Source organism: Alosa alosa, chromosome 15 (assembly GCF_017589495.1).
Source record: "Alosa alosa isolate M-15738 ecotype Scorff River chromosome 15, AALO_Geno_1.1, whole genome shotgun sequence".
Taxonomy (NCBI): Eukaryota; Metazoa; Chordata; class Actinopteri; order Clupeiformes; family Clupeidae; genus Alosa; species Alosa alosa.
Genome location: NC_063203.1, coordinates 21,823,245 through 21,834,759, shown reverse-complemented (window position 1 = coordinate 21,834,759; position 11,515 = coordinate 21,823,245). Strand labels below are relative to the sequence as shown.

General features: G+C 44.7%; 1 protein-coding gene across 2 annotated transcripts in view; it reads left to right on the top strand.

The window, feature by feature from the left end:
• Positions 1-576: 576 nt before the first annotated feature.
• Positions 577-11,515, top strand: part of pxylp1 (2-phosphoxylose phosphatase 1) — a 20,329-nt gene continuing 9,390 nt past the window's right edge. Inside the window, exons 1-3 of one of the 2 annotated variants that reach the window (XM_048265493.1) lie at positions 577-715; positions 3,176-3,318; positions 10,943-11,107. In XM_048265493.1, the coding sequence (XP_048121450.1) occupies positions 3,240-3,318; positions 10,943-11,107 (244 nt within the window). In that variant the 5' untranslated portion in view covers positions 577-715; positions 3,176-3,239. Of the gene's footprint in view, positions 716-3,175; positions 3,319-8,554; positions 8,704-10,942; positions 11,108-11,515 lie in introns of those variants that run through there. The other variant, XM_048265492.1, reaches the window with a different exon arrangement.

Sequence of the window (11,515 nt, the reverse complement as noted above, 5' to 3'; positions counted from 1 at the left end):
CAAGTGACCTAGAGAGGGCTGAAATGTGGTCAGTTCAGAGATGCTTGTAATCCGGCAGAAAGAAAAAAATATATAGCCTCTGTAACTCTGTGTCAGTACATACACACAGTTTCCTACAAAAACTACAGGTTCTCAGCTTTCTATAGAGGTCAAACATTTGATGGTAGACCCCAAAAGAGGTGAACAATGCCCTTGTAAATAGGCACAGTGCAATTTCAGGCGAAACTTGAAATTTGTATTGGAATTCATATGGTTAAAGCAACACAATGTAAGTTTGTTTACCTTAAAATAAAGGGTCAAGCTCATTTTGATGTGTGTTTGTGAGTGCTTTGGGGTGCAAGATGGCCTATTTGATGGGTAAAATATTGGCATTGTGTCTTCTACAGTCTGTGTCCAATTTACTCCAAATACTTTATCTAACCAAATTAAGGGCAGAATGGAGCTTTTTTGTGAAGGAATGCGACCCGATGCATTACTGCACCGTCCCAGCAGGTGGCAGCAGTGTTCTGAACCACAGAGCAATACGGCTCTGGATAACCAGCGGTACAAACAAGAGACATCAAACCAGCCCAGCAAGCGAGAGTCAAAAGGAAGGCAGGGCAGTAGGGAGGCTATATGGATGGGAGCCATCTCCATTCTTTTTAGTGTAAGTTAGCTTTTTTTAGATTAGCAGGACAGTAGAGGCCACCCGGCTAACCTGACTGGGAGTGTACAGGTAGGCTTTTGCATTTTTAAATCGAATCTGGAAAATAAGTGATTTATTCATACGGTCGTTAGCCAATAGTAACCTAGCATGCATGCTAGTCCTTTACATGTAATGTAGCCTATCTATCTAAACCACACTAGTTATAACGTTAATGTTTCCCACCCACAACGACAAAAGTAAACTGGGAATCGACTCGACTGGCAGCGCGTTTTGACTTGACGTTGATAACTACACCATGGCAAAGCTCAATCTAGCTCAACCTTAACGTTAGTCAGTCGTCTGAAGTTGCTGGAGTGCATTTCCCCTACTGGAAAGTTATTATGAAAAAGGTTAACACAAACACTGTAGCATCAGCCTTGCATGTACGTTATTGCATTTGGCATAGGTGAACGTTAGTAAGGTTTATTTCCTGCCTGACGTTATGTGAGATAATAATTGGGCTTACTTACCCTACGTTAAATGGTTGCTTATGATTTGTTGACAATAGGCCTACGTAATCAAATTGAACTAACATGTTTACCCTGTGCGAGACGTCAATGGCATTCCAAATTCCATTATGGTTAAGTGAACTTGCTGGTTAATGTTATTTGGTTTAGCGAGTTCATAGACTGTATATAAGTCTACGAGCGAGTTAACTTAACGTGAAGTTAGCGTGTGGTGGTGCCCCCCAACAACTTCATAGCCTACCAGGGACGTTTTAGAAGTATTTTGGGCTGTGTGATTAATGCTAATTCAGCTGGTTTTGATTATGAGTACGTATTCCTTGGATATAGGCTGAGTTATAAAGGCAGATAATTTACATTATGTTCATGAGTTGTTAAGTTGCTGTCTTGGAGGCTGTCAACTCAACAGCTGTTGCTTGTTTGCTAGACTAGCCAATCGCGAAGGAGAACGCTGTGAGAGCCGCGCTTATCGAGTGCGACGTCCTGCAATCAGTATTCCTGCAGACAAGAGGGATAGAATTAAAGCAGAATGGAATGAATATATTTATATCCCTCCATCTCGTCCTTCTGTCCTTTCCTCCCCCGCTTCTCGCTCTTCTGTTGCTTCCCCTCTCCCTGTGTGTGTGTGAACATGTGAGAGAGCGAAAATGCGAAGAGAGAAGTAAGAAGAGGCTCTGTATTAAAACGTACGTTCACAAGACATGAGGTGACCGTGGAGCTCTGTTCAGGCACATTGGAGAGGCCCTGCAGGCTCAGTCTATTCTCAGACATAATGATGCCCTTGCCTACTCGGTGGCATAGATTGCAGGGTAGTTGTCAAATGGTGTGTGTGTGTGTTGAAATGACCACAGAATGTCTGCCTGTCTTTTAATGTTCCTTCTCAGCCTAGCGTTATTGGCTAGACAAGGAAAAAGGGCCTGTGTTGCTGTTGAGGTTTTGTGTGTGTGTGTGTGTGTGTACTGTTTGCATTAATAAGTAGGAAAGAAAGGTTCTAATTTTTTTGTCATGGTCTTGCTGTTGCTTTTTTTATTTTGTTGCTCTTTCTTCTCTTCAATAGGCCTGAGCCTTGTCGGATGACTAAGTGTTGTCTACGCACACAGTCCAATAAACAAATGGCCAAGCAATAAGTCTTCCTTTTGGATGGTGTAGAGTTGTTGTTGCCTAATTAACACCAGGCTGTTTCTCATATCTCAATTGGGTGGGTCTGGAAAAGTTTCATAGACTGATGAGTTCCAGGGGAGTAACTAGCAGTAAAATGAAATGGTGCATTAAACTTTTACCAAATTGTTTCAGAAGTACAGCAAATCAAATATCTCTTGTAAACAAAGGTTTTAAATGCAGTTGTTTACTCAATTCCAAAGAGCATACATGCATCTGTTTAATAACCAGCAGCGTATTAGCAATATCATTAACACCATTCTAACTTAATCTTTGCTTTTGCCAATAACAAATCTGGCCTGGGAGAACACATGCTATCTGGCATGGAGGCCTTTGACACCCATTTCAAATGTTTCAAAAACCCAGGCACCAATTTGCTTATCGGGCATGGGGTGGGCCTTATATGATGACAGATAGAGCAGTGCATTCAACACAACCACAACTGCACTGATGGTGACGGGGTTAAAGCAGAGCCAGAGACGGTTGATAAAGCTATAGAATCTTTGGCAGAGTGTTGGGGGCAAGTTGCTCTCCATGCATGCTGTTGCGCACAAACACAGTAAAAAGTAAACCGTATCTCCTTCACCATCCACACCTTGTCAATTAATAGTGGTCACTGTTCACTGTTCATACACACCTTAAAGGTTGTATCAGTGATTTCAGGCCCAAAAAAGGCCCAAACATAAGCTCTCTGTTTTGTTCGAGCATCAACAGAAGTGACGTATACCCGCAATCGCTCATACACACCTTTAACACCCATATGACTGACACACCCAGTGGCCTGTGTTTGTTATCCAGGTGTGGATACAGGCTTTGTGTTTGTTTACTGTTCAATTGTTTGTTGATCTTTCCTGTTTCATGTCTGCAGGTGGCAGGAGAGGGGGTGGGAAATGGAGGGCTGATGGACAGCAGAAAGAACCAATCAGAGGACAATGCTGGCCAGGAACCGCTTCATCCTGTTGCTGGTGGTTGGGGTGGTGCTGGCTGTTCTCAGCTACAGCGTGCAGTACTGTAAGTGTTAGTGTGTGTGTTTGTGTATGTGTCAAATGGTGTTTAGTAGCTGCCCCTCTTAAACCATGCTGGCTTGGTGACTTGGTTAAAGGGAGGCCTCCTTTTGTCCCAGCCCCAACATGTGTGTGTTTGTGAGTGAGTGTGTGTGAGTGTCCACTGGGAGTTGTTTGCCTGGCTTGTTGTATTCACTGCTTAACAAAGATGTTTCCCCTGATGGAAGTCTATATTTAACTGGTATTATACTGCAGTGGGATGCAGAAGAATGAATGCACTCCCACGCCAGGCTCACAAAAGGCTCTCCTGTGTGTGTGTGTGTGTGTGTGTGTGTGTGTGATTTTCTCTGCCAGTTTCAAAAATCTCTCTCTATACACACCTACACACACTCTACCCAATCCTACAAACACCTTCACTCTCTCCCTCACATGTGTACACACACACACTAATCTTATCCTCAATATTAACTGTGTTTTCTCCTAAAATTAACATGCACGCTCACAGAGGCTAGTTCCTTATTTTGTATATCGCTAGTCGGCGTCAGGACAGCAGCGGCTCGTTTCCTCCAGCAAGGGGGACTGGGCAGTGAGAGGCTAGTCGGCTTCTCGACTGGCAGTATTTCCACGATGGTTGTAGCTGTGGAGGTTGCGAAATCCAGATCTGACAGAATGCCGGTTTCGTTTAAGATCCTCGTCGGCTTTGAACAAGCATGCATGTCGTACCGCCCTCCTGTGTGAATGCTGGGTGCTGTCTTCTTCCCTGAGTCTGCTCAGAACGAGCGGGCCCGCCGGGCCGCCACCTGTGTGAATGTGCTGGGTGCTGCCTTCTTCCCTGAGTCTCCCTTCTCTCTTTTCTGTCGGCAACCTAGGCCATACAAAGGGCTCCCGCCCATCATAAGCACCAATCGCCAGCCTAGCTTCCTGCCGCTAAACACCTGAAGCTTGTTAGCCTATGGATTGTTAAGTGGCGCTACTGTTTACATTTCAACACAGGAGGCAACCATTTTAACCCTGGGCATTCTATTAACCCTTAGAACCTGATTGACGCAAAGTGCGTCAAAAAACACACCCTTTCTTCTCTGTTACATTGCTCCACGACTGTTCATCGCAGCGAGATGAAACCTTTATTGCATGACAGAGAAGTGGGGCTTTCCAAAGAGACTACGCACTTGTCTGTACGATCAAGTATGAACATTAAAAAAAATCATGAAATTAAATCAAATTGCATCATATTTACAGTCTATACTTCTCTGCGTTCACCTGCACACCCATTACTCTTGTTTGAATTACTTGCAAACCCGTGATCGCATAGATATGGCAAGCATATCAGATGAAAGAGGAGACACAGAGCTATCATTTCATACCAAGTAGTCTTCTGGGTTATAAAACAGACGAAGTGACAGCAAAATAATAACTTCATATAGCTGGACTTACCCCACGTTTTTGTCTGTTGTTGTGACAAAGCATGTTTATAATCCAACGCTATCGTGTGTTTCTCTATGGCAAAGCATGTTCATAATCCGGTTTTGAGATCCTAGCAAATTCCTGCATGGCATCCAATTCAAGGCTCACATTGCATCTCAATTTGTTCAACAAAGAAACACCTTTTTTGCCTTTACTTTGTTCATGGCAATGCAGTAAAAAGTTGAGAATCATTATGAGTGCATACACCATAGTCACACATGCCAACACGCAAACTTAGGTCAAGTCAGGTCAGATCAGTTTGTGTCACAGATATGGAGCGCAGAAAGGTCATTTTTAATCACTAAATAAAAAATGGCATTTATTTCCGTAAATCACACACCACATATTTCTGTAAACTGCTCAGCCCCAGAGTATCCCTCCAACATGGCAATTATATTGCCCGATTCAGGACAGTCTGCCCTACACACACATGAAATGCATGTAGAGCTATGAGCTTGCTGTGTTGAGATACAGGTCAAAATATAAGAATTTTTATGATACGCTTTTTATATTTTAATTCTTTAAAAATCAAAATAAAATGTTAGTACTAATACATGAAATAATGGCAGATCTGGATAGTCTAGACTCTGCTAAAAAAACAATTTATAATATGTGTGTGTGGCACTTACTATGACCAGAATAATTCCTTATGAATAAAGGTAGTGAAAATGCCCTAAAAACAGCTTCCCTAGCGTGTAAGTCCCTACCCCACTGAATATAGTCACCCATGACACAAACATACAGATGGCACTGCAAATGCACAAAATAGCACAACGTTGTATTATTAGTCTGTTTCAGTGGCCAGTTGTTTACTTTAATTTCCAAAGTATCTTGCAAAGTCGGCAAAAACGGCGAAAAAGAAAGTGGAGAGTCCTTACTGCAGCTTTCCCACCTGCGCCTTGAGATGCTGTGTTCAACAGCCACAGGAGAGAGAGAGAGTCCCATCTGCGCCTTGAGATGCTGTGTTCAACAGCCACAGGAGAGAGTCCCATCTGCTGTGTTCAACATTGAGATGCTGTGTTCAACATACACAGGAGAGAGTCCCATCTCGCTTCCCATCTGAGATGCTGTGTTCAACAGCCACAGGAGAGAGTCCCATCTGCGCCTTGAGATGCTGTGTTCAACAGCCACAGGAGAGAGTCCCATCTGCGCCTTGAGATGCTGTGTTCAACAGCCACAGGAGAGAGTCGCATTGAGCTCAGATGCTGTGTTCAACAGCCACAGGAGAGAGTCCCATCAGCCTTGAGATGCTGTGTTCAACAGCCACAGGAGAGAGTCCCATCTTCCTTGAGATGCTGTGTTCAACATACACAGGAGAGAGTCCCATCTGCGCCTTGAGATGCTGTGTTCAACAGCCACAGGAGAGAGTCCCATCTGCGCCTTGAGATGCTGTGTTCAACAGCCACAGGAGAGAGTCCCATCTGCGCCTTGAGATGCTGTGTTCAACAGCCACAGGAGAGAGTCCCATCTGCGCCTTGAGATGCTGTGTTCAACATACACAGGAGAGAGTCCCATCTGCGCCTTGAGATGCTGTGTTCAACAGCCACAGGAGAGAGTCGCATTGAGCTCAGATGCTGTGTTCAACATACACAGGAGAGAGTCGCATTGAGCTCAGATGCTGTGTTCAGCAGCCACAGGAGAGAGTCGCATTGAGCTCAGATGCTGTGTTCAGCAGCCACAGGAGAGAGAGAGAGAGAGACGCATTGAGCTCAGATGCTGTGTTCAACAGACACAGGAGAGAGTCGCATTGAGCTCAGATGATGTGTAAAAGAAATGGACGAACAGACTCCGTCGTTTTCAATGGGAGGGCACAGAGTCAAATAGAACGATTTTTCAGTTGGTCCCCCCAGTACTGCGCAGACTCACACTTAACTTTGTGACGTTAGCCATCAAACTAAATCATATGATAGATAGGCTACACAGATTCTTCTCACACTTCCTTTGCCTTCCAAGTCATCAAAGTTAAACATTTATTTAAGTATTATTATTAATATTATCCTTACAAGTGATATCAAGTCGTGTTAATGTTGAAACTACCACACATGATCATCTTAAAAAACAGTCATGGTTAAACAAACAAAAAAGTTATAGCCTAGCACTGCTACCTAGCACTAGAAGCTAATCTTCTTAACACTTTTCTGACTTACGGTCAATCCATCGAAAACCTCAAATGATTATCGTTAGTGCCGTTTTTCATTAGGTTTACTTGCCTCTATCCAATGCTTTACCTTAACACACAATGGTATTGTAGGCTACATAGCTTTATTCATGAGTTTCCGTGCTGGCTGGACTGAGCTTCTTATCCAAACAATACGGTTATCTCCCTACGGTGCGTTAGCTTCCCTACAACTGGACTCGCTAACTATACTTTTTACGTAAACCTCAACGTTACATACGAGGTAGCTGAGCCTGTTTTGCCTTCTATTGTTTATGTAGATAATACAGAAGCTACAATGTCGGCACAGGATATATGCTATATGAAGTTATGGCATTTCAAAAAAATCCTAAAATGAACGGGCTTCTATGGGGGTTAGCAGAGAAGTGGTCCCTCCAGCCTCCATTGATTCTCCTACTTCCCGGAATTCGCCTGCCCCCTTGTGTTCAACAGACACAGAAGGGAGTCGCATTGAGCTCAGATGCTGTGTTCAGCAGACACAGGAGAGAGAGAGAGAGAGAGGTGCATTGAGCTCAGATGCACCTTTCTTTCAGCAGACACAGGAAAGAAAGGTGCATTGAGCTCAGATGCTGTGTTCAACAGACACAGGAGAGAGAGAGACGTGCATTGAGCTCAGATGCTGTGTTCAACAGACACAGGAGAGAGTTGCATTGAGCTCAGATGCTGTGTTCAGCAGACACAGGAAAGAGGCGCTTGATAAGTTCAGACGCACACAAAAACATAATTGCTAAGACTAAAACTCAACGAGGCATATTCATGTTTAAAATCACTTCTATAGTAAAAATTGTGAAAATGTGTCCATTTTGAAAAACAAAATACTTCTATAGGGATAACGTAGTGTGCGGAGGTGGACAACCATCTGAGGGCAGTTTACCTCAGCTTTTCTCAAACTATGGGCCGCGGACCGGCACCGGTCCGCAACGTGAAAGGTTGGCGTGATTCCAAGGGCCCTGCACTAACAGGCCCTCAGAGAACATAGTGCCAATCACTGGGTCTGGTTAGGACCACTTGTAGCCTCATATGGCTGATGAGGCCAGGAAGAGTTAGGGTCTGTAAAAGTCTCCTTAGTGCCCTGTGTATGTTTGTGTGTGTGTGTGTGTCACTCTGTCTCTCTCTCTCTCTCTACCCCCCTCCTCTCCACTTTTTTTCCCTCTCTCGTCTTGTTAGGTCACATACAGTGTGTGTGTGTTGTGTCTCTCTCTCTCTCTCTCTCTCTCTCTCTCTCTCTCTCTCTCTCTCTCTCTCTCTCTCTCTCTCTCTCTCTCTCTCTCTCTCTCTCTCTCTCTCTCTCTCTCTCTCCCCCCCTCCTCTCCACTTTTTTCCCCTCTCTCGTCTTGTCAGGTCACATACAGTGTGTGTGTGTGTACATTCCTGTGTGATTGTCTGTTCCGTTCTGCATATGTGTCTTCGCAATGCTTGAATGTGTATAGAGAACTAACGGTCTGTGTGTGTCTGTGTATGTGTGTGGAATAGAGTGCAACCTACAAAAGCTTCTTTGTGAAGCCTGCCTTACCTCTGTGCTGTGGTCCCATTGGTTGGTTAGCCAGTTGCCTGCCTGTGATTGGTGGATGTGTGTACGGAGGCGGGAAGAGGGTATGGGGCAAAGACTCCCTGAATAGACTTAACTGATGCTCACACACTCACACTCACACACACACACACACTTACATACACACACACACACACACCTAGTCACATTCATCATGTTAGCCGTGGTTAGTATGCAGACACTGGTGTTCGTGGTGTTTGCTGGTGAGTATAATTTGAGCAGTGCAATTTAAGACCATGTTAAAAGAGTTGGACTACTGTTATTTAAAGATATTTAAACAACTTGGACTAAAGTTGTTTGAATTTATTTGTTATTTAGGTGTTTTGCAGCCTTTACAAAGTGTCAGTGATGTGTACTGTGTGTTTCTGTTTTCCTGGTGGATTAGTGTTTTGGGTGGATTTATGTGAGTGATTTTATACTCTTTGATTTGACTTATGAAGGTGGCTTTCTGTGGGGGCTCTTTGTTTTGCTGAAAAATACACCACACATTTAGACTTAGCGGTGTATAACAAATATAGTGTGTGTGTGTGTGTGTGTGCTGAGGGATATTTGGCTTTGGTATTTTCCTGTCTCCTTGAGTTTTAGGACTTGCTGTGTGTGTGCGTGCGCGCTCGCCCTTAAGGCACCAGATGTTCTCTGTCTACCCGGGAGGATGGTGTGTGTCTCATGCCGAGACCAGAAAAGCTTTTGAAGACCATGAAATCAAGACTCTTTTAAATGTTGACATGGCTGTTAAAAACTTTAATACAAAACTTTTCCAAATAGAGAGAATGCATTTCTCTGAAAGTTTCATCATCTATGTGCTGGCCTCTCCTGACATCTTAATGTCACACACACACACACACACACACACAAAACCTCAATGTTCTTAGTACACTGTGTGTGCTGCAGTAGTCCTGGGGAATGAGCACACTGTAGACGATTTCCCATGCTCCTTCACTCCCAGAGGCGCCCCTGACCTGGCAAGTTTGGTTTGAAGAAGTGCTGTCTGAATGCTGCACACACACACACACACACACACACACACACACACACCACAGAATGAGCCTTGCATGATTAGGTTCCCAGACGGGGGACCAAGCACTGTTTACACACCCTGTCTTCCACGTAGGCTGATGCAGTTGTGGTGTTTGGTCAAGCCAGGTTTGCTGTGTGTGTGTGTCTCTGTGTGTCTCTGTGTGTGTGTGTGTGTGTGTGTGTGTGTGTGTGTGTGTGTGTGTGTGTGTGTGCCTGGGTAGGTGTGTGTGTGTGAGAGAGAGAGAGAGAGAGAGGTTGGGTACTGTGTGTTTCAAGAGAGCTCTTTCCCAAACTCACAAAGGAATTCATGGAAAGTGTGGACCTTTTCTTCAGTTAAAAGTGTGTGTGCGTGAATGCGTGTGTGTGTGTGCGCGCGCGCAAATGAGAAGAACTGAAATGGACTGACACACACACACACACACACACACACACACACACTCACACTCACACACACACTCACACTCAACTCCACAGAGTCCTATTCCAGCATTGAGCTCATTGAGTAAACAGTGGTCTTGGAGAAGGCTTCAGATTCTGGAGTTTTTGGGAAAAGCCATGATTATGTTGGCCAAGGGTGTGGTTAGACAGACGTTGCCATGGTGATGTCGGCCAAGGGTGGGGTTAGACAGACGTTGCCATGGTGATTGCCCAGAGAGGCTGTGGTTTAGCTGGTAAAACTCCATAGGCTTAGACAGCACCAGAGGTGTGTGTGTGTGTGTGTGTGTGTGTGCCTATTTGAATGTTTTCAGGACATCCACAGACTTAAATGTTTATCCTCTCGCACTTCTATAAGAGTGAGCTGTAATATTTACTGACACGCTACTGTATCATAACACATATTAAGTGTGTGTGTGTGCGTGTGCGCGTGCACACAAGCATGTGCTGTAAAAGACCAGACGGTTAATGTGTATTGTGTATCAGTTTTTTTTATGTTCGTTTTTTGCAGTGAGGTGTCATGAGCTGAAATGTTTGCACAAAACATTGCACTGCTTCACTAAAACACATCGTGTGTGTGTGTATAGATCTGTGTAGGTTGGTGGGCACAAATGGCTTGGTTACTTTCACTGAAAGTATTAATTTCACTTACCTGTCACACTCTTTCCCTCCTCTGTGACTCCCTATACATCTCTCTCTCTCTCTCTCCCCCCCCCTCTCGCTCTCTCTCCTCTCTGTCTCAACCTGTCCATCTGTCTCTCTCTCTCTCCTCTCTGTCTTAACCTGTTCATCTGTCTTTCTCTCTCCTCTCTCTCTCTCTATCCCTCTCTCTCTCTGTCTCACCCTGTCCATCTGTCTCTCTCTGTCTCCTCTCTGTCTCAACCTGTCCATCTGTCTCTCTCTCTCTCTCCCCTCTCTGTCTCAACCTGTCTGTCTCTCTCTCTCTCTCTCTCTCTCTCTCTCTCTCTATCCCTCTCTCTCGCTCTGCAGTGCAGCTGGTGCCGGTGTCTCCGGTGGAGTCCAGCCGCTCTGGCGTGGGGAAGAGCAGGAAGAGGGTGAACCCCGTGCTGCAGACGCCGCCCGCCACACCCGACCCCCTGGCCGGAGCCTACCGCTACTGCAACACCCCCAACCGCACTCAACAGACATGGGAGGGTGGGTCACACACACACACACACACACACACACACACACACACACACACACACCTCTACTGCAACAACTCCAACCGCACTCAGCAGACATGGGAGGGTGGGACACGCACAATAAAAATGTTGACGATAACAATGTTGACGATAACAATATAATTATCATGGTTGATTACCACAGTGTGGAAACCGTGTGTTTAATTCTTTCCCAGCTTCATCCTGCTTTTGACATACAGTAAGCCTGGTACAATGAAACAAAACTGGTATCCCTACTGATTCTGTTGTCAAATTGATGGTTTTAACTACGATTCGAATTAGGCTACACCTGATTTTAAAAGGCGGAACATTTTCACCGCAAAATGTGCAATGTATTATGTAGCCACTCTCCATCTTTTTATGTTTGCGTCCACATTAA